This window comes from Lynx rufus, unplaced genomic scaffold (assembly GCF_022079265.1).
Source record: "Lynx rufus isolate CCGP_SWC_20201006 ecotype Redwood Valley unplaced genomic scaffold, mLynRuf1.p SCAF_18, whole genome shotgun sequence".
Taxonomy (NCBI): Eukaryota; Metazoa; Chordata; class Mammalia; order Carnivora; family Felidae; genus Lynx; species Lynx rufus.
This window is the reverse complement of record NW_025814832.1, coordinates 31235863-31258487: the sequence shown is the minus strand read 5'-3', so window position 1 is coordinate 31258487 and position 22625 is coordinate 31235863. Positions and strand designations below refer to the sequence as shown.

Sequence of the window (22625 nt, the reverse complement as noted above, 5' to 3'; positions counted from 1 at the left end):
CAAGAGTCACATGCTCTACTGACTGAGCCAGCCAGGTGCCCGGGGCTGCCTCATTCAGATGCGCTCAGGACACCCGGATGTCCGGTCGCAGACACGCACGCTCTCTCCCACCAAACCGCGTCTTCTAGATTCCTGGTCACTGATCCCTTGGCCCTAGGGCTTTCTTCTCCAAAGACACCGTGTGTGGCGAGGCTGGAAGGGGAGGGGGGAACAGCAGCACTGAGGTTTGGGTCAAACAGACCCCCCGGCTGTGCCCCGTCCCTGGGCTCCCCCGCGAAAGGTGTGGGCTCTCCGTGACTTGCCCGCTAGGCCTCCGCATCCACAGGGCGGTCAGCGGGGACCCCAGGAGTCACCACAGATGGCCGAGGGGACAGGCCGTGGGGATAGCGGAGTGCGGCTGAGCCCTGGGGACCCAGGCGTCCTTCCCTCTTCCCAGGGGCTTCTGGGCGACGGGAGAGGCAGCGGGTCCAGGTGTGCGTGCCCGTGTGTGTAGAGTGTGTGTGCGGGCACACGCCCCCACCCCTGCCTGCAGCGGGAGACAGCTGAGGCTCCAAGCGCTGGCCACTGCAGCGGGCTACCCGTGGGCCCGACATCGTGGGTTTGCTTTTGCACAGATTCCTCAGGAAAGAAAGCAAAACCCTGTGCAGAATGATTTAAAGGGAAAAGTACATGTACCAGGAAATAGATAAGAGCGATGTACCATTTTATAATTAACACAATTAGCGACAGGATAAAAAGTGTCACGTATTTAACATATATCAACGCAGCTAATGCTCGTGATGCCGTGGGACGCTCGTGCTAACAGGAAGCTCGGCTAATGGATGAGAAAACCGAGCCCAGAGTAATGAAGTAACCTGCCCCAGGTCACACAGTGAGCCAGTACCTAGTACATAGGGACAGTCTAGGATAGAGAGAGGCTGAGCCTCACCTGGACGCTTACCCAATAGTTTGGGGTCTCTCATTTCTGGGGTGTGCTTTGAAGAAGGCAGTTGTGACTATCTACAGTCTGCCCCTTACACACAGAGAGACGGTTGACGGAGGGGACCGAGAATTTGGTCTGCGGCACCCTTACAGAGAAAGCAGGTGCTGAGTACCGACTGGCCAGTCCGGTATCAGGGGAGACCGAGGGGCAGGGGGCGGGACTGCTCAGGAAAACTCTTCAGTGGGCCTTTTGGCTTTTGGTTATGGAAGGGGCTCAGGTATGAGAGGCACCAGGAGCACAGCTCAACTGTTCTGTATGATGCGCACTCACTGGGCATGTCGCGTTTTCCCTCTGGCAACAGCCTGAAGGATCTGGAATTCACGGGCAAGTAGGGAGGAGAGAGAGAAAGACAGGAAGAGAGAAAGAGAGAGAGAGGAAGAGAATGAGATAGTGGGGTGGGGAGAGAAACAGAGACACAGAGACACAGGGAGAGACAGGGAGACACACACACACACACACGCAGAGGCAAGAGTTACCCCCGCACAGGAAGCAGAGGATCCTGAGGACGACTGGCCCCGGGGGGATGATGCCAGGAAGATACACCCCGTGGCGAGGGCTGTCAGGGCAAATTCAGGAACAGTGATTTCTGCTCTATTTTAAGCGGTTTCTGTCCTGTGCTGTAATTCCCCTCCCACATCCTCGGTAAGAGTGTCGCGCCCAACTGGCTTCTGCTAATGGCACTCTGGGGAAGGAAGGGAGCCGTGTGTGCTCAGGCCGGGGGAGGGGTCGCCCTTTGAAGGGAGGCGGCAGCCGCAGGGGGAGGCTTGAGTGAGGACTGAGGGTCCTCTGGAACAGGAGCAGGAGCAGGAGAGGTGACCGCGAGGCCCAGGCCAGGTGAGCATCCTCCCCCCCCAGGGTCCTTGGAAGGCGTGAGACGGTCATGTGGATGTTCGAATAGTGGAGGACTTGGTTACGGTGGGTGCCCCCCGCCACCCGGAGGACTGCAGAGTGGAGGCTGTCACAATAGACAGAAGAGGTCCCCTGACTCTGACTACAGAATACGGGGGAGATGGACGCTGGGCCACTCATCCCTTCCTGCCTCAGTGCATCCCCCCCGCGGGCACACGGGGGTGGCTGGAACCCCGGGAGCGCTGGGTGGCAGTCAGGGGGCGGCCAGGACTTACATCTGCAGGCGTCTGCAGCACCCGCAGCCTGCAGGGACCGGGCTGGGCACACGGGGGCTCAGGAAGACCCCTGCCTCCGGGAAGAGGAAAGATCCCCTCTGGTCCCGCTCTCCAGCTCTCCCAAACTTCTGGAAGTTTCTGATGAAAACGAGCCGCCCCTCGCCTCTTCACGTGCAGCCCCTCAGCCCACAGGGATCCTCTCTTCTTCCAGCCAGGATTGTAACAGCCGGTCTTAAGGGTTAACCCACTTCAAGGTAACACACTCCTTGCCTGCTGACCTAAGGTCCTTCATCTGTAACACAGCTAGTTTACTTTCTTTTGAGATTTGCAGACCATTGGCCTTGGGGAGCGAAGGATCAGAACTTTTTCAGGCCACAGAGGCCAGCCAGTCTGATGAAGCCGCCTTGACTTTCTGATTAGTGCAGCAATCTTTTAGCAAAATGTTTTTCTTTTTTAAGGGCACACCAATGACTTTACTGACCTCCCTCTGTGCATCTGGAGACCCTGACCTCCTTTGCAGAAAGAACAGAGCACTTGTGCACATCACCAGGCTCTCTTGCACAGTCCCCCTCCCACACCCCAGGCATCAAAGATCTAGAACTTCTTGTACAACCTCTGAGCACCGAGATAACTCTGTAGCTGGCATCATCGAGTCTGCACGTAATCAAGAAATGTCACAGACCGCTGTACTCCCTTAGCCGATTAAAACCCTTTAAAAATCTCTGGGGCCAGGCAGAGAGCTCAGAGTTGGACTTTGGACAAGAATCCAACTTGCTGGCCTCCTGAATAAGCTCATATTCCTTTCCAGTCAAAACTGGTCTCTTGGCAGGCACTTGGGTGGCTCAATTGGTTGGGCGTCCAACGTGGGCTCAGGTCATGATCTCATGGTTCATGAGTTCAAGCCCCGTATCAGGCTCTGTGCTGACAGCTTGGAGCCTGGAGCCTGCTTCGGATTCTGTGTCTCCCTCTCTCTCTGCCCCTCCCCCCACTCGACTCTTTCTCTCTCTCTCTCTTTCAAAAAATGAATAGACAAAAAAATTAATTAAAAACTGGTCTCTTGGATATTGGCTTTTTGAACAACAGGCAGCCAAACTCGGTTTTTCGGTAACAGGATGTCCCTTCCAGGAAGCCTTCTCGAATACCCTCTGGGTTGTCCCAAATCTGGTGCATTTGTCACAACTTAATGTAATGTCCTATGTACTTGCACGTGTCTCCCTGAGGCCACATCTTGTATGCTGTCCCACGTCCCCCGTGCACCATGGAAGGCCAAATAATGCCCCCCCTAAAGATGTCCACATCTGAATTCCCAAAGCCCACGAGTATGTCACCTTCTAGGATATGATGGTTGAATTGGGTCCCCCCAAAAAGATGTGTTGACATCCTAACCCCCAATACCTATGAATGTGACCTGATTTGGAAAGAGGGTCTCAGCAGACGGAATCAAGTTAAGATGAGGTCATTAGGGTGGACCTTAATACAATACAGACGATGACCTTCCAAGAAGAGAAACAGACATGGAGAAGGCCATGTGACACTGGAGGGGGAACTAGAGCAGTGGCATCACAAGCCAAGGGGCGCCAACCACACCACGAGCTAGAAGAGAGCCACGAAATGCATTTCCCCGGGAGCCTTCAGGGAGACGGGCCCCGCGGACACCTTGATTTCAGACTTTCGGTGTCCAGAACTGAGAGAGAATCAAGGTCTGTTGTTTCAAGCCCCCTGGCTTGTGGCACTTTGTGACAGTACCTCTGGCAAGCTCACACGCAGCAGGGACTCGGCAGCTGTGATTTAGTGAAGGACCACGAGCCACGGACATTTATCTCGGATTACTCGCTGGGCCCGACGTGATCCCAAGGGTCCTTCTGAGAGGGCGATGTGAGAAGGACGGCAGAAGCTGGAGGGGTGCAGGGCCGACAGCCAAGGGATGCAGGCAGCCTCCAGAAGCCGGAAAAGGCGAGGAAAAGAGTCTCTCCCCTCCTGCCTCCAGCAGGGCCAGCTGCTCGCATAAGGCACAGCGTGTGGGCTTGTGCAACCACTTTCTTGTTTTGTTTTTTTAATTTTTCTAATATTTATTTCAGAGACAGAGAGACAGAGCACAAGCAGGGGAGGGGCAGAGAGAGCCTGAGACAGAATCCGAAGCGGGCTGTAGGCTCCGAGCCGTCAGCCGAGAGCCCGACGCAGGGCTCGAACCCATGAACCCTGAGATCGTGACCTGAGCCAAAGCCGGATACTCAACTGACGGAACCACCCAGGTGTCCCTACAAGCACGGATGGTTCGTTTAGAAAGCAGAGGACCCTCTGCAGAGCCTCCCGTCCCTGTCCTGGTGTTCCTGCTACCTGTGAGCCCCGTGTGTGGTCCCGAACCTCCCTGCTCTACCAGGAGAAGCCACGATGTTCGATGCTCGGATTGATCTCAGGAACTGTGGTCAATGAGACGGCTGGTGGCATTATTGAGCTGGAGGCTGTAACACTGTGACAGCCCTGGCTTGAGTTGGCCGGGGATGGTGCTGTCCGCCCCGGGACCTTCTGGGCCAATTAACTGCTCTCGAGGAATAAGGAAAAGCACTTCATTAAAGGCTGGCATCAGCAGGGTGGTTCTCACAGACATGGACCAAGAAGACAGGTGTGGGGGGAGGGAGGTCTGAAGTGGCCACACTGTCACCATGGGGAGATTAAGCAGGGACCACCCCCTCCCCGCCCCCAACAATGATAAGAGCATCTAGTTCCCCACAAACACTGGACGTACGTTATCTGGCTCACCTCCGCGTTTACTGCAGGGAGAAGGGACTCCTGTCCCGTTTCATAGCCAGGGACCTGGGCTCAGAAAGGTTGAGCAAGTCACCCGAGGTCACCCAGCTAGAGGGCAGCAAAGCGACATTCAAAGTCAGGCCCACCTGAATCCAGACATGTCCCCGCCCCACGCCTGCCCCTGACCCGGTGCCCTGGCTGGGGAGCGGGCACATCCCAGAGCGAAATGCCTCCCCGGGAGCCGCCCGGACCTGTCCTGCCCCAGGAGCCCCGCTGAGAGAATCCTCTAAGAGCCAGGAGTAACAAGATGTGGGATCGTTGTTGCAAAGACTGGGGCGGGACACTATTATTACCGGGGATAGAGAGAAAGGAACAGAGAAGGCAAAATCTGCGCTCAAGGAGTTCAAACTTGCAGACAATTCAGTGTGGATTTTTTTTTTTAATTTTTTTTTCAACGTTTATTTATTTTTGGGACAGAGAGAGACAGAGCATGAACGGGGGACGGGCAGAGAGAGAGGGAGACACAGAATCGGAAACAGGCTCCAGGCTCTGAGCCATCAGCCCAGAGCCCGACGCGGGGCTCGAACTCCCGGACCGCGAGATCGTGACCTGGCTGAAGTCGGACGCTTAACCGACTGCGCCACCCAGGCGCCCCACAGTGTGGATTTTTAAAAGGTGACTGGGAAGGAAGGAATCCTGAGGCTTGAGGGGTGCCAGTGTGGCTACTGAGAAAAAAAAAAAAAGAAAAAGGAACAACAGAAAAAGGCAACAAGGGTGGCCTGTCTTCTGCTTACAGTGATGCTCTGGAATTTCCCCCCATGGCTACTTCTTCTCCTCCGCAGAAAAGGAGGCTCCTTTGTCAAGGAGCCAGACTGCTTGTGCTCTGTGGCCAAATCGTAGAGGGCTGGGCCAAGCAGCCTCTTCGCTCTGTCTGGGACTCCCCAGCCTCTCAGGTGCACAGAGTGAGGCCGTCTATTTTAATGGCAGAGAAGTGGCCTCCTAATTAGACCTGCCGGCCGGGCTGGAGGGAGGGCCCCCCAGAAGCCTTCTTCCTCCACGCTGCAGGGACACATCGGGGAAACAGCCGAACCTCACTGCAGTTTACCATTTGCCCACGCGTGACTCATCCATAAGCAACACCGGGTAAACGCACAGAGCCACACCGCCGCCCCGCCCCCCAAAGCCCCCTCTGCTCACCTGCCCCTGTCTGGTCTGACAGCTTTCCTTTCCATCTCAGACACCGCTCCCTCCCGCACCTCACAAAAACTCCGGACCAGCAAGCTTCGCAGGCCGGCTGCAGGCCTTTCCCGAGGTCGAGTGCCAGATTTATTGTAGTATTCACGCATTTCTCACCCACGGAACGCGCGGGAGACCGTGTGAGCGCCTTCAGTAGGCTGCTCTCTTTTGTTTCGTGTGTCCCTAATGAAGTTTTTGAAGGTCGTTCCCTCGCCCCCATTTCCCCCATTAGCCTGTGATTTTTACTGCGTGATTTTGCACGGCGGGGCGGTTTTTACACGTGAGCAGAACTGACTGCCAAGCGCTTCACATGGCGTCTGACGCTTGGGAACCACTCAAGAAACGCGTCCGGATGTGTTTGATGTGTTTGCTGTTACCGTGAACCGTTCAACCCGGCCTGGAGTGCCCACTACGTGCCAGGCACTGGGTTAGTGTGAGCAGCGGGCACGGCGGTAAGAACAGTAAGACCGTCAGTCTGTGGTGTTGTGCTCCCGTCAGCCACTTGTGTTTAGACGAAGATGTTTCTGCCACCGTCATACCCTGCTTAGAAATGCATGGCTCCCCAGTCCTACTCCGAGTCCATTCTGTACCCATTGCTACCCGCCAAGACAGTGCGCTGCCCCTGGGAGCTAAACACTGGCCCCTGGGCATCTCTGAGTCTCAGAGAACAGAAGGGAATAGGGACTTGCTCATCTCTGAGCAGGAGGGACTTTGTGAGGGCCCCTTTAACCACCACAAGGGATAAGGGCTAATTCACACCGAGGGGGTGGGGCGCACGTGTGTTAGAAGCACTAATTTGGAGGGGGGAGCTCTAGATGGGCACTGAGTGCGGGCGATGGTGTGAACCCTGCCAGGCTCTGCCCAGCTGAGCCCTGCTCCCTGGCCTTCACCAGGCTCCTGATTTCCCCAGGCCAGATGTTTGTGGGATTAATGAATGTTGATAAGGCTGGAGAATGAACCACAGTCTCCCCGGGGGTCCCTGCAGCTTGCCTGGGCGGGTCAGGTGGAGGGAAGCTGGGAGGAGGCCTCCCCGGCCATCCTGAGTGCCTGCTGCTGGGTAGTGCGGCAGGGCGGGGAGGGGGGCACGTGATGAGATGCCCACTGGGTTCCTCGGGCGGACCTGCTTCAAGGTCACGGCTGATGTTCCACCTGAGGCAAGGCTTCAGGTATCACTGCATGTCTCCTCTCCGGGTCCCAAGGCTCAGGCACCCGGGCAGGGAAAGCGTCTGAGTCCTGTGCCCTCCCCCAGCTCCTGGCTCTGGGTTACGTCTCCCCCTGTGAGAGTCGTGGCTGCCCCCCCGCCAAGATCAGAAATCTGCACCCAAACAACCAGTGGGGTCGAACGCTGCGCTGGGGGCTTTGGGGGGCAAAGGCTGTAAGCGCTGGTGGGCACCGGTGGAGGAGGAGGGTTTTTGACGGTCAGTGTATGTGTGACCTCGGGCCAGTTGTCTGACCTCTCTGTGCTTCCACGTCCTCATCTATAAGACAGAGGTAATGATAATACTAATTAATAACCATAATATAAACCAGGCGCTATCTTAAGCGCTTTGTATTATGGTAACGCACTCATTCCTCATTAACTACTCTGTGAGGTCAGAATCCATTTTATCCAAATCTGGCAGATGAAAAAAAGCTGAGGAAGCCAAGGCACAGAGAGGTTAAGTAATCTGCCCAAGATCACACAGCAGGTGGCAGAGCCCCAGGAGGCTGCCTCTAGACTTTGTGCTCTTAACCATCACGCTGTAGTCCCTCCCTGCGGGCACATTGTGAGGGTGTCATGAGATGGGACCTGGAAAGGACTTAGGACAGGGCTGCACGTGAGGTGTGCCACAGCTCGCTAAGAGTTAGCTGCCACTGGGGTTATTAATGTTATTATTTTTCACCTAGCCATCGGTCCCGCGAGGAGGGAGCACTGCCCTCGGCCCTCTCTAACAGCCCCCAAACCCGGCGCCCGAAGCCCACTCTTCCCCGTCAAGTCCTTGCCCAGCAAGCCAGTCGGGGAAGCAGTGGCAAGGTCGGGGCTCCATGGCGTCTCATGTTAGGAGCTGTGGTGGTAGATGCCCTGAGCCCTGGGGCCTTGAGCCGCCTCTCCTCCCCATCCTCGTGAACACCTGCTCAGACCCCAGGCAGCTAGCTCTGCAAACAATCCCACCGGCCCCGACTTTTCTGGCCTTTGTCCAGCATGACTCACTGCCATCTCCGCCCGTTCCCTTTGGGTTTTCCAAAGTCACCCTCGGAGGTGACTTCAGGGAAACTTAGTGGGGGAACTAGGCCAGAACTGTGTTAATGAGGCCCTGAGGACCCGCCTGTGAGCTGCCATCTGGAAAAGGTAATCTGTGCCGACTGCCAGGCACCGGCCGGATCTGAGTGGAGGTTGGGAGACTCGAGAGCACGGCCCTAATATTTTGCAATGGCTCCAATCCCAGCCTGCCCTTGTGACTTGCTTTCACCAATAGAATCTGGTGGCACATTCCAAAGCCCAGGCCTCAAGAGCCTTGCAGCTTCTATATTCACCTCTCAGACCACCAGGCCCCCAAGACCACTAGGCCATGAAGGATGGTAAGCCACAGGAAGAAAGGCCTGTACCACAGCTGTCCAGCCCAGCCCAGGCCGGCCCAGCCCAGCAGATGGCCAGCATAGAAATGATAAATCATGGTTGGTTAGCCAGGAAGTTTTGGGGCGTTTTTCTGGGCAGCAATAGGTAAGTGACTGGAGGCTGGGGCCGGGAGCAGACTGGGCATGCTCCTGTGGGCAGAGGCTCCCCAGCTCTGTATGGTTCCCTAGGGGTCAAGGGTAAAGGAGCAGGTGCAGACCTCCACGGTCTGCTCAAGATCTTTGGTGAGATGACCTCTTTTGGTCACCCTTCCCCATTCTGCAGGAAGAATGGCCTCTCCCTTCCCTAAGCCCTGGATGATCCCCCCCCCCCACCGCTCCCCGCTGACACTGAGCCCCCAGAGACGCCAGTTGGAGCTGAAACTCCTGTTCCCAACCCCCACCCCTCCTACCACTCCCAGGAGGCTCTGTGGGGCAGGAGACTTGGGCAGCCGGCTGGGAGCAGGTCTCTCCCTTGGCCAGAGTGGGAAATTCAAAGTCACAGACACCTCGGTACCCTATGAGCCAGAGGGCAGAAAAGCGGGCCATTGCAGCGACTTCTCTTGATGGGGACAAAGACACAGGGCAGAGACCGCTTGAACCCTCCCACACAGAGAAATCCCACGCATGGGCCAGAAAGGGGCTCTGAGGGGTATGGGTGGGGAGAGGGGAGTCAGCCCCCAGGAAGCAGGGGTCATTACCAACTCCCCAGGCATCTGTCTAGACCATTTGCCTGCCTGAGCGCATAACTGAGTCAAGATCTAATTAGTTTCTGTGTCCTGGCTGAAAGCCAATGAGGGAGAGGCCCACAGGAAGATCTGGGGAGAGGGCGTTCTTAGGGCACGCTGGGGTCTCCAGTCCAGACGCGTGGGGAGAAGGAATGAACATCTCATTTTCACACATTGGACTATCCCAGATAAAAAACATATGTGCCTCAGATGGACGCCACCCCTCCCCGCCTCCCTAAGGACCTTGGGCCGCGCATGTCCACCCTACGCCCATCTCTGTGCACAGGTTCCCAGGGATTCAGGCCAGATTCAAATGTGTCAATTTCAGGTGATGAATGATCAAGCCCTTCCTAATTTGCATGTTAAGTTTCCTTGTGCCAGAAATAAATAGCCTCAGCTCATCAGAGAAGAGCTTTCTTGGGGGGGCCTTTCATTAAAGCGGTAGTGAGCACTTCTCCAGCGTGTTCCGTCCCGTACTGTGGGGGGTCTGGGTCCCCAGGCCACCTGTCTCAGGGCTGCTGGGATGGGCTCTGGAGAATCTGTCAGTCACTGCCAAGTGGGAGGAGGGGAGGGTGGGGAAGAGAGGGCGTGGCTTGTGTGCGCACACCTGTGTGTTCTAGAATGTTCCGGCAGTGAAGCTGGCAGCCGGTGCACATCCCTGGCCTCATCCCTAATTTGCAACATAACCCTGGATGCGTTAACTTTACCCCTTGGGTGTCAGTTTCTGCATCTATAAAATGGGAAGTGTAGTTACTGCTTTGTGGGTTCCTCGGGCCGCCTGTGGGCGTGACCCACCGGGACGCTGGTGAGTGAGCACACACCATGGGCGCCCGTGTGATGGGTCCTGCGGGTGGCCCGTGCGTGGGCTGTGGCGGGACACCCAGAGCTGTGCCTACCTACCATGTCAGCAGAAGAAAGACAGCAGCTTCTCTCTGCCTGCCCCAGCTTCGGGGGAACCCATGATGCCTGCAATGTCCTCCCTGCCCCCACCCCGCCCCCCCCGCAAGGGCTCTCGGGGCCATGACTCCTCAGGGTGGTGCTCTGAAGCCGTGGGGACACTGGGAGAACTCAGAAGACATCCAAGGGCAGAGAGAGGGGAGGCCAGAACCGCCTCCCCCAGCACAGGGCATCCCTCCCACCTCCTGAGGGGTTCAGCCTGATGAGGAAAACGTCACCAAATCAACCTGGATCCTGGAGTCTTTGCTCTCTACCAGACCAGAACCCTGCACAACTGGGTAGCCCGGTCAGACCCCAGCAGCCCCGGATGCTGGTGCAGGGAGCCTGGGTTTGAATGGCAGCTCTGGCCCTCCCACCCGGTCTGGTCCCTGAGGAAAGCCACTTTCGTCTCCCGGCTACGGAGAGTCCCAGCTGCAGGATGGAGGGCTTAGCCTAGATGCCAACCGGGCCATCGTTGTGTGGCCGCGTGACGGTGTCACGGCTCCGGGCTTGTGCCCCCACCTCCCCGAGGCCTCAGCTGGGGTCCAGCGAGGTGACACCCACCACGAGTCTCTGGCCCTGGTGGGAGTGGGGGGCCCACTTCCTCCCCAAGCCAGGACCCATTAGTGAGGATGTGAGGAGACAGGTTGCTATGGAAACCGAGACAGCCAATGTTTCTGAGACTTTTGCTTCTTGTTTCCCTTTCCCCCCTTACATTTCGAACTTATTCATCTTAATTGACATAATTATTGCCGCGTCAACCTGAGGCACAGGGAAGCCAGCTGTGCCCCTCGCTGCCCACCACCTGCCCTGACCCTGCGGGGCTCCCTCCCTGTCGCTTCTCTCCCGGCTTCTCCTGTCACTCACCAGCAATCCCCCGCGGCCAGGAAGAAGATGTCCCAAAGCAGGGGGAGGCCCCCACCCCAGCGCTCCTGGGCCCCTGTGGGGACAGGGGTCATGGCCGCTCCAGGTAACTGAGATGCCAACTTGTCTTCCAGCCCAAGCTCCTCACCTAGAGCTGACTAGGACTCTTTATTTACACCTCGGGAGCGGACCCTTCTGCCCACTGGGTAAATGAACTTGGGTCTCTCCGAGCCTCCATATTCTCATCTGTGCAATGGATCTGTCCTACCTGCCTGTGCATCCCATGCCCGGGGAACAAATGGAGCGTGGGAGGAAAGCAGTTCTATTGCAACAGGAAGTCCCATCGATTTGGACCGGGTGGGGGGAGGAGAGACCCCCCCCCACCCACAAGGGGCTGGAGGGTGGCCAGCCAGTTCCGCCCTCATGTCCCCCAATGCCAAGCCAGCCGCCGACTCTAGCGTGTGGGACTGGACGCCTGCTCGCACCCGGGAAGCTCTGGTGGCTCCAGCTGGGAGAGTCTGGGCAGGGGGGGCGGCACCGGCACCTTGCTCTCCACCACTGGTTCTCAACGGGGTGGATGTGGCCCTCTAAGGCACACTTGGTGGTGCTGGAGACATTTCTGGCTGTCACATTTCAGGGAGGGGGCTAGTGGGATGTAGTGCGTGGAGACCAGGGGTGCCGCTAACCCCCCCTGCCGTCCACACGGCAGTCCCCACGACAAAACGCGATCTGCCGCCAATGTTAACAGTGCCCGGGCTGAGAAACCCTGCTCTGCTCATGGTCTTCCTCGTGGGCGGCACAGGGTATCGTCTGGGGGGGTCCCTCTCACCCTGCTCCCTCCCCCATCGTTGAAAGCCGGCCCTGTGTGTGCAGGCGCGGGGCTGGCTGGGCTCCCTGCACCCCTCCTCCCTTCCCGGGCTCCGGCGGAGCGGGAGGGGGGCCTCTGGGTCAGGGGAAGGACAGCACGCTTGGCTGGGGGCCTCTTTCTCCTCCCAGCCCACCTCCCCCATCCCTCCCCGAGGATTACGACATTTCTAAACTCGTTAACTTTTAATTACTACCTTCCCTCTGCCTGAGTACACTGGCTCCAGGCCACGTACATCTCTATTAAAATTCAATTTATGCCCATCATAACTAATTCCTGCACTTCAGCTTCCTCACCAGCAGCCTTCAATTTTCAGACAGGATGTCCAAACTCATGGCCAAATCAGAGTTTATCTCCAAAGAGGCTGGCAATGGGGTTGGGGGGGGGGGGGAGGGGAGGGTCTGGCTTTGTTGAGGAAGAGGGGTCCGGAGCCTCCTACAAGCACTGGAAGGAGAGTGTGGCCAGACAGAAGGAGGCGGGGACAGCCTGCCCCGCGGTGTGGACATGGGTGGGTGGTGTGTGCTTGGTGGCCTGGAAGGCCGCCATTTCCACTTACACAGCCATCGATGAGCAGCCACCCTTCCTTACACTTAACCTTACATGACGCTCATGACCCTCCGGGAGGCAGCCTGTAATAACTGGTGTTATTATTCCCATTTAACAGACCGGGCAGCTGAGGCAAGGCTTAAGTCATTTGCCCAAAGGCATACGCTGAGTCACAGTCACGACAGGGACTCCTACTGGGGGGGATGCTCGCACTGAGCCTTGGAAGATCAGGCAGCAAAAGTGAGTGAGGACAGTGCAGGTCACTGGGGAGAGGTAGAGGCAGGTGGTCCTGAACAGTAGGCACCATCAGGAAAGGACTCATTCCGCCCATTAGCCAAGGACGCGGGTGAGGGAGGAGACTGGGAAGAGGGGCAGGACAAGGGCACACAGGGGCCTGAGGCGCCCTTGACCCAAATCCTCCAAAGACCGCCTGCCTCCTGCAGGACGCAGCCCAGAATGTCCTTCCTGGCAGTCGTGATCCTTCCTCCGCCATCCCGTGCCGGCCGTGTCTCCCTGATCGCAGGGCAGCATCGCTGGCCCAGTCTCGCCCCCCCGCCACGTTCACATCTTCCCCTTCACTGGTTCCTCATCCAGCCCCCCTCACCGTCCCCAAGCTCCCCTATGTCCCTAGACCTAGCTGACCGTTGTTAGTGTCCCACAGCCGTCGACACACAGCCGGCCACTCGGTCCTTCTCAAAACCCCCTCCCCGTTCTGTGACACCCTGATCTCCGTCTTGGCCTCTTGCTTTCGTTCCGTTGGGCAGGTTCCCACCTGTTTTGTTTATCTGCTTTCGGGGGCCCTGGGGCTCTTTCCTCCGCGCTACGTCTGCTCTCTCGCCCTGCCCGTTCCCACGGGGTCCGCTGTCACGCTGATGTCAGTGATCCCTAAGTCAAGATCTTCAGCTTGGGCTTTCCTTCCCCACGCCAGGCGCGCGTATCTTCCTCGCCTGCTGGATGCTACTACCTGGTGTTTCTCCACGCACCCAAGGGGAGCACGGAGACTCCCCACGGTGTCCCTGCTTTTCCAGGGTTTCCTCCACCAAGTCCCTGCCTCTCCACCTGCCTTCCTCCCTCACCCGCACGTCCAGCCCCTCGTCACGTCTGCTCAGTTCTGCCTCCTGGATATGTGTCAGACCCCTCCGCTCCTCCGCTCCCCACTGTCTCCAAGATGGCCCGGCCACCCGCCTCCCGTCACCCCTGTCCACCCCGGCGTTCGCCTGTCCTCCTCCAGTCCACTCTCCGCCCCGGTGCCTGGCTACAGGGTTTAGAAATGGACACCTGATCGTGGCCCTTCTCTGTGAAAAACGAGTCAAGGGCCCCACACAGCTTTTGGCCTAAGAGAAGAGCTCCCCGGGAGCGCCAGCGAGCCCCGACTTGACTGACCCTGGCCGCTTCTCCAGCATCCTGACCTCCTGTCCGTGCCGGCTTTCTTTCAGCTCCTCTGTCTGCGCGCATGGTACACGGCTGCCTCCAAAGGCCCACTTCCGCCTCTCCCAGCTCTGCCTAACCCTGCTCATTCTCAGCGTCCCCAGTGACACCTTCTCCGACCTGTCCTTCACCTTGATGGCGCTTGTCGAAACTGGAGCCCGGCATTACGTGAAGAGTTACTGAGTGCTGTTTCCATCCCGCGCTGCACACTCTATGGGGGTCAGGGCTCCCCTGTCTTATTTAGCACCCAATGTCTACACTCCAGGGGAGCTCCACTCGTTCACTTCCCGTCCCCGCCAATGCCTCTTTCCCTCTGGGTTCAAGTTCGACATCTTCCACAAGCTGCCCCCAACTTCTCTAGGCCTTTACACCTGCTGTCCCTCCTCAGTCTGGGCGCACACGAGCCAAGAGTCCTGCTCCTCAGCTAGAACAAACCTCTCCCAAGGGCGGTGGGAAGGGCGGGGCTGGCTCTGCCTTCCCTGACTGTCCTCCTTGACCAGCTGTGTGCCAGGTGGGCAGAGTCCCAGATCCGTGCCTTGCGACTGAGCAAAGTAGCGTCCCCCGATGTTCCTCCATCAAACCTGGAGGGAGAGGATCTGGCTCTCATCTTGGCTCAGAGACTTCAGTCTTGAAGCCCCACGTCCCTCCCTACCAAGACGACTCTCCTGTAGGAGCTGCTGATGCACGGGGATTGAGAACAGGTGCCTACGGGAAAGGGGCTGGCACTCGGCCTGGCATGGGGTAGATGATCACTTGAAGCGTTCGTCATCAAGAGTTAACATACGTGAAGTCCTTGAGACGAGGCTGGGCCCACGTAAGCTCCTTGTGTTAGCTGTGACTACTTCCCCTGTGCTGGTTTAGGAGGCTGGCGGGGGCCATCCCCGGAAAGTTGGGCCCCGCAGTGCCGCCACTGTTTGGGGGCGGGGGACAAACACGGCAAGACAGCTCAGAGCAGGGGGAGGGATGCAGGCTCGGGGTCCCAAAGACCCTGGGTAAAACCTGACTTCCCAGGTCTGGCTGTGTGACCTCGGGTAAGTTGCTGAATCTCTCTGAGCTGGGACTCCCAGCTAGGAGGTGGAGATAATAATGGCGTTAATCTCTCAGAACCGCTGTTAGTTAGAGGTTGGCTCAGTTCTGGGCACCCACGTGGTATATGCTCCAGCACCCGCCAGGAGCCCGCTGGCCTCTGCATCCTTGGCCTCGGCCGCCTGCTCTCACTTCTAAGGGGAGGCCAGAGGACAAGCCAGAGACAGAGCAGCTGGCCCGGAGAGTTTCTCTTCATCCTCTTCTCTGAAGAATTTCAAAGGCTGCGGCTGCCCCCCATGTGTCCCCTGCTTTGTGCCCATAGCGAGGGCTGCGGCATGCGTGGGTCTCTGCCTCAGCCACGGGGCTTTCTTCTCTCTGCCGCTGAGCCCGCGGGCAGCGCCCTGACACCACAGCTCCCCCACAAGGGACATCAGCCTGGCCGTGGGGCTGGAGACGCAGCCTGGGGCTGGCCAGTGTCCTGCCTGGCTCTTCTGAGCTTCCCCTCCACACACCTGCTCTTCTCCACGCCAGCCAGGGGCCAGCCGGGGCCTCAGAGTCCGGACTCGGCCTCCACTCGTCTTACCTCCTCATGCCTGCTCATCGCAGGGTCTGCGGGGCCCCTGGCTTCTTGCCCTCTCAGGGCAGAGGAATGGCGTACGGTGACAGGACCGTGGCAGAAGGAGCCCCGTCAGGACCCCGTGTGCGTCTACACAGGTGGGACAAGAACCCACACGGGCCACACAGCCTTCCTGGATCTGCCACTTGCTCTCTTCATGACCCCAGGCAAGTTCCAGAACTTCTCTGAGCTCCAGTCTCCTCATTTTGCAAAATGACGGTAATAACACTCACCTAGTGCTGCTGTGAGATGATGTATGTTCAGTTAACCATGCGTGGGAATCTAAGTGTGTGTGTGTGTGTGTGTGTGTGTGTGTGTGTGTGTGTGTGGGCTGTCCCCAGCCACACAGTTCTGGCTGGTTCAGTGGATGATGCAAAGTGAAGCAGAATTGATTCGACTTGGGGAGAGGGCCCTGGAGGGTGGAAGGCGGGGAAGAGAGGGCAGAGGAGGGGTGCCGAGGGGAGGGAATGGGGGAGAGTGATCTGATGGAAGAGACTCCAGGGGCAGCACAAGAGGGCCTGACCTTTCATGAGCTACCATCCTACCCAGTCAGGAAGTTAGGCTAACAGGCCAATGTGCTTCACCCAGACATAGACTCACGATGGTTAAACAAGAGCCTGAAGGAATCACACCCACCCACCCAACTACCTACCCACCCCCCCAACATGTGTGCGCATGTACAGAGGCTAACAAACACATTAGAGCGTATACTTCCAAGTAAGTATTGTGTTCAACCTCCTCCCACCCACCCCCAACACACACCAAGAGCCACGGTGAGAGGCCGTGCACCTGTCCCACTGGTGGAGGGGTGGCAGTGGGGACAGTGCCCAACCCTTTGGGATGGTCTTCCCAGGCAGTATCCCACCCACATGGGAAAAGAGATCTCATTTCCTTAGAGTCTGATAATGCTTTATACCCACAGTGGTACCCCAAACTCTCAAACTGGGAATTCAAGGCTGGTTTCAAAACCGGTAACATATGTCACCAACAAGGGGCTCTCACAGCACTTGACCACAAAAAGAGCTCTAAAGAGGGTCCTGGACCATAACAGTGTCATCGGACAGGTGCACAGAGCCCCCGTGACCACCTAGGAGGAGGTGTGCTCGCTTGCACACGAGGTCCCGAGGTCCGGCTGGTTTGTCACCAGATCTGTCCTGCTATTCTACCGAGACAAACACTTTGTATAATCCTAGCAGGTGCTGTTTATTTCATGCCTGTTGCAGCAGGGACTGGGCTTGTCCTGTAGAATCTCACTGTATTCTTACTGGAACTTTCTAGAGTGGGCATTACTGCTCCCGATTCTGAGAGGCAGGGTGGCTAATTCCGTCCAAGGCCCAGAGCCAGGAAGTGGTAGGAGGGTGACTGTATTCAGGGGCGCCCAACTCTGAGGTCCATGCTATTTCCATTCTGCCCCCCACAGTCATTCATCCTCAGAAGGATGCGGCAGGCTTTCCTTCGTGTGGGTGTCACACACGTGCACACACGCCACGGCCATTCTGTTTCAGATCCCACTGAGAATGAAGGCTGGTGGAGAGTGGATGTGAATGCAACGTTCTTCCTTTGGAGACGGACTAGGAAACATAGTGGAATTTATGGCGGCACTTCCAATCTTATTTTCTCTCAACTTGCTGAGTAAATTCAGCCATCTTTCTGCCTGAAAATTGGTTATTATCACCCAACTCAAGCCCTGGGGTTCGCAAGAGACTAGGAAGTTCTCAGCGGCAAGCGGTGGTCGGAAAAGCAGGGGATAAGCCGGCCAAACTCCTCTGGGTTGCAATTTTCAGTATGCATTTATTTCAAAGGTGAATCCGGTACATTTTATTGAGCCAAAAAGCAAGAAAGTGCTAGAAATCCAATAGCGACATGTCAAAAAGACCCAGGATCCAGCTTGAGGAAGCTCCACGGGCCGATTATGGGTTACTACGGAGCATCAAAGTGAAGAATGACAGCGATAGATTGAAACACACTGAATAAGAAAAATAATCCATCAGTTCATACTGATGCTAAATTATTTTAAAGGAAGGTGAGAAAGGGAAGATCCTTTTTATAAAAGAATGACAAATTGGGCATGCAAGCTGGTGCAGCCACTCTGGAAAACAGTATGGAGGTTCCTCAAAAAACTAAAAATAGAACTACCCTACGACCCAGCAATTGCACTACTAGGCATTTATCCACGGGATACAGGTGTGCTGTTTGGAAGGGATGCATGCACTCCCATGTTTATAGCAGCACTATCAGTAATAGCCAAAGTATGGAAAGAGTCCAAATGTCCATCGAGGGATGAATGGATAAAGATGTGGTATATATATATATATATATATACATATGACAGAGTATTACTCAGCCATCAAAAAGAATGAAATCTTGCCATCTGCAACTACGCGGATGGAACTGGAGGGTATTATGCTAAGTGAAATTAGAGAAAGACAAATATCATATGACTTCACTCATAGGAGGACTTTAAGAGACAAAACAGATGACCATAAGGGAAGGGAAACAAAAATAATATCAAAAGGGGGGGGGGACAAAACAGAAGAGACTCATAAATATGGAGAACAAACTGAGGGTTACAGGAGGGGTTGTGGGAGGGGAGAGGGGCTAAATGGGTAAGGGGCACTTAGGAATCTACTCCTGAAATCATTGTTGCACTATATGCCAACTAATTTAAAAATTTAAAAAAAAAGATTACTCCCCCCCACCAAAATGACAAATAAAAGTAAAAGGAAAGATAGAAGTAGAAAATCTGCTTATCACAACCACAAAGGTAGTAACTGATTCAGGTTAGATTCCTCAGTGGATACTCAACCACCGAGCGAGAGATTTCTGGGGAGGAGAAGAGTCACAGTTTCGAGTTATCCCTCAAAGGGAAGGGGCGCCTGGGTGGCTCAGTCGGTTGAGTGTCCGACTTCGGCTTGGGTCATGATCTTGTAGTTGGCGAGTTCGAGCCCCGCGTCGGGCTCTGTGCTGACAGCTCAGAGCCTGGAGCCTGCTTCTGATTCTGTGTCTCCCTCTCTCTCTGCCTCTCCCCTGCTCATGCTGTCTCTCTCTGTCTCAAAAATAAACATTAAAACACACACACACACACACACACACACACACACAACAAACAAAAAAACAAAGGGAAAACGATACCTCCAGACCTTGACAGTGGAGAAATCTGGTGCACATCACCTTGACCAGCTGACCAAACGTAACCTCACCAATAATGGGGCAAAGTGACAGGAAGTGTCTTCAGGTATGAAGCACGAAGGACTCACATCTGGGTAATTTTCTTGCCAAGAAGGTTTAACCTGAATCTAATCAGGAGGATGTAACTGGACAGATCTACCCTAGGGGACATTCTGCAAAACTGGCTGAGCTCTTAGAAATGTCAACGCCGTGAAAGGTAGCAAGAAACAATGAGGGATAGTTCTAGATTTCAGGAGTCTAAAGAGTCATGACAACCACATTTCATGTGTGGTCCTTGATGAGATCTTGTATCAAACAATAATAAAAATGGCCACAAAGGACATAATTGGGACAGAGGTATCAATGTGAAATTTTCCATTCTTTTTTTTTTTAATTTAAAATTTTTCTTTTGAGGCGGGGGGTAGAGGGGTAGAGGGAGAGAGAAAGAGAATCTCAAACATGCTCAGCACAGAGCCTGATGCGGGGCTCGATCCCTTGACCCTGGGATCATGACCTGAGCCCAAATCAAGAGTCGGACGCTCAACTGACCAAGCCACCCAGGTGTCCCTCGCTGTGAAATTTTCTGAGTGTGAAAATTGCACTGTGGTCCTATAGGGCAATGCCTTATTCTCGGGAAATTCTACTTAGGGGTGAAGTGACATGATGTCTACAACTAATTCTTCTGCTTTCCTTTTTTTTTTTTTTAAGTTTATTTATTTATTTTGAGAGGGGAGGGAGGGGCAGAGAGAGAGGGAGACAGAATCCCAAGCAGGCTCCACGCTGTCAGTGCAGAGTCTGAGGCGGGGCTCGCTCGAACTCACAAACCGTGAGCCCAAATCAAGAGTCGGATGCTCAACCGACTGAGCCACCCCGGCGCCCGGAGAAGAGACCTTTCTTATGGGCACAGCACATATTTGATTAGAACAAAATCCCGACCGACTTGTACTTGGGCACCCGGTGGCTGCCGTGCCGTCACGGCCAGCCTTCCTGGGTGAGGAGGCAAGGGGATGAGTTTCCCCCCCGGACGCGTGTTTGCGTCCCCCTGAAATTTCCACCCAACCAAAACTCTGAAACAGAACACAGCTCACCCACAGACAACGTAAAAGCCGGAGCCGACGCCCGTGCTGTCAAAAATCCACGAGTGACTTCTGACTCCCCACGCCCCTCCAACTGAACTACTAAGACCTACGTTGACCGGAAGCCTTCCTGATAGCATTAACCGTCAATTCTCACGTTATTTTGTACACTATATGTATCACATACTGTAGTCTTCCAGGAAAGTAAGCCAGAGAAAAGAAAATGTTATTACGAACACGGTACGAAAGAGAAAATACATTTACAGTGCTGTGTGCACTGTATTTATCAAAAACACCCGCATGTTAGTGGACCCGTGTGGCTCAGCCCATGCTGTTCGAGGCTCAACGGTATTTGCATTCCCCTCTCTGCTTTGTTTTCTAGAACCTGCAAAGCACACTTAGTAGAGGCTGCTTGGGATGCATATTAAGGAAGCCACGGTCACAGTCCTTCCTCAGCGAGAGGCTGGACGTAAAGAATTTCCAGCCCTGGAGCCGGACGACTTCTATTTGAAGCCCAGCTCAACCTCTGACCTTGGGGGAAGTGTTTAATGTCTCTGAGCCCCAGTCTGCGCATCTGTCGAATGGGAAAAATAACCAAACGTTCTCAAAGGATGGCTGGCAGGATTGAATGAGATAATCACACAGGGCGCACATAACGCCTGCCAGGTAGTTAATTCCTTTTCATTGCCAGTGATTCCGATGATCGTTACCATCATCAATAGCTGGGGCCCTGACCACTACCTGGATGCCTCCAAGACAAAGAGCTGTTTTCAGAGGAAGCCCGTTGCATCCATGGGCAAGTCTGATCCTTAAGCTGATCCTTAGCAGCTGTCCCTGTGTACCATCCACACTGGCAGCCTAGCAGTCCCAACCCTCCTCCTCCTTCCAGAAGAAGTCAGGGGCAGGCTGGGAGGCCACTTACAAAACTGCCCCAGGGAGCCAGGTAGCAGCCAGGAGCACTCTGGGTCCCCGGGTGCAAACCGCCACAGAGGCTGCTCGGGGAGACACCCCTGGTCTCCCTTGTGGGCTCCCTGGAGACCCAACGCCCAGAGCGGCCAGCACTGGAAGGCCCCCTGCTTCCTTGGCCTCTCACCATCCGGAGGGGAATGTGGTCCTCCTGTCCTGGACCTTCCAGCTCCCTCCTCTGACAAAGTGGCCACGTCCACCAGCCGATCCAGTCCAGGGTTGGGGCAGAAGGGATGCGGAGGGAGCAGGGTGGGGGGTTGTCGCCCTGAACTCTGGCCTCCCTGCTCGGCAAAGAAAAGGACGGTTCTCTGGAAAGGACAGATCCGCCAGTAATTAAGTACCGTCCTGTTATTTGCATTCTGGTCCCTGGCGGCAGATCTGTATCAACATCCCCAGGGCAAGACAATCTTGTTTCCCCAACAAAACCGATTATGCACATCAGGCCTGGGGATTAATCACCAGCCGCAGGGGTGGGGAGGCGGTGAAAGCAGGTGGAGATGCCGGAGGGAGGAGGGAGGGATTGCCGGGAGGAGAGGCCGGAGGCCAGGCCGGGCTTGGGGGCCCAGCCGCCCGTTGCTCATGCTTCTGGCGACAATCCCCCTTCACTAAGACCCTGTGCCCCTCCCTCCTCTCCGTTCTCCCCATTTGGCAGTGTCCTGGGGAGGGAAGGGCCAGTCCAGAGTTCAGGGCATGGGCACAAACATGGAGTAGGGACAAGCCCAAAAGCCTTGGGCAGGCCACTTCCGTGCCCCCAAATACAAGATGTCCTTCCCTTACTGATCCCGGGTTGCTACATGCCCCACCTGTGTGTCGGATCCAAGCCCCCCCAGTGCTCCCCGGAGATAGCAGAGTTCTCCTGGGGGCTGGGGAGCAGGGGCTGGTCACAGGCATGACCACAGCCCAGCTGCTGGGAGTAAGCTCCCCGACCTCAATCCTTGTTGCATGAGCCACTCCGTCTGGCCCCCTGCCTAGACATCCTCCATTGGGCTCAGCAAGGCAGGGTCCTCATACTCCCGGGGCAGTGCTGTCTTCCCCCCTCCACCCCGACTTCCGCCACCCCAGCCTCCCAGTAGCACTGGTGTGGGAACCTCTGTCCCCCAAATGGCCACGCGGGCCCCCCACCCTAGTTCCCCTTCAGGGCACAGCAGCGGCTCTGGCAGCCAGGAGGGAGGGGAGGGGAGGCTTGCCTGTACTCCAGCGAGAACTTGGTCAGCTCCCTGCTGTTGTGGAGCCACTTGAATTCCAGCGGCCAGCTGCCCTCGGCCATGCACGTGAGCACCAGGCGGTTCCCCTCCAAGTGCACCTGCGTTCGCACCGGCTCCGTCTTGAAATAGGGGGCCACATCATCTGTGGTAAACAGAGACACAAAGCCACCAGTTAGCAGTGCTCACCTTCAGGTGGTTGCTCACGTGGTGCCCTAACGCCCTGGGCAGACAGAGCAGGTGCAGCCAGCTAACTTGCTCAAGGTCACGTGGCCGGGAAGGACTTGAACTTGGGTCGGTCTGACTTTGGAGCTTGATCTTCAGAGGGAGTCCTCCACCCCTACCAACCAGTTCTCGGCCTCCCTCCTCCCAGACCGCGCCAGGCTCACGGCCTCTGCTGCCACCGCCCTGTTCTGGTGCTTTCTGTCGCTCTCCCCTCGAGATCCCCATCCACTGGACACCTTGTGATTCTGGGGGCACTTACTGCCCTTTGGTCAAAGGGAATATAAATGTCACAAGGAA

General features: G+C 56.0%; 1 protein-coding gene across 1 annotated transcript in view; it reads right to left on the bottom strand.

Moving 5' to 3' along the window:
• SDK2 (sidekick cell adhesion molecule 2) overlaps positions 1 to 22625 on the bottom strand; it is a 259629-nt gene that overhangs the window by 113072 nt on the left and 123932 nt on the right. Inside the window, 1 exon segment of the mRNA XM_047080554.1 lies at positions 22089 to 22248. Within this exon segment, the coding sequence (XP_046936510.1) occupies positions 22089 to 22248 (160 nt within the window).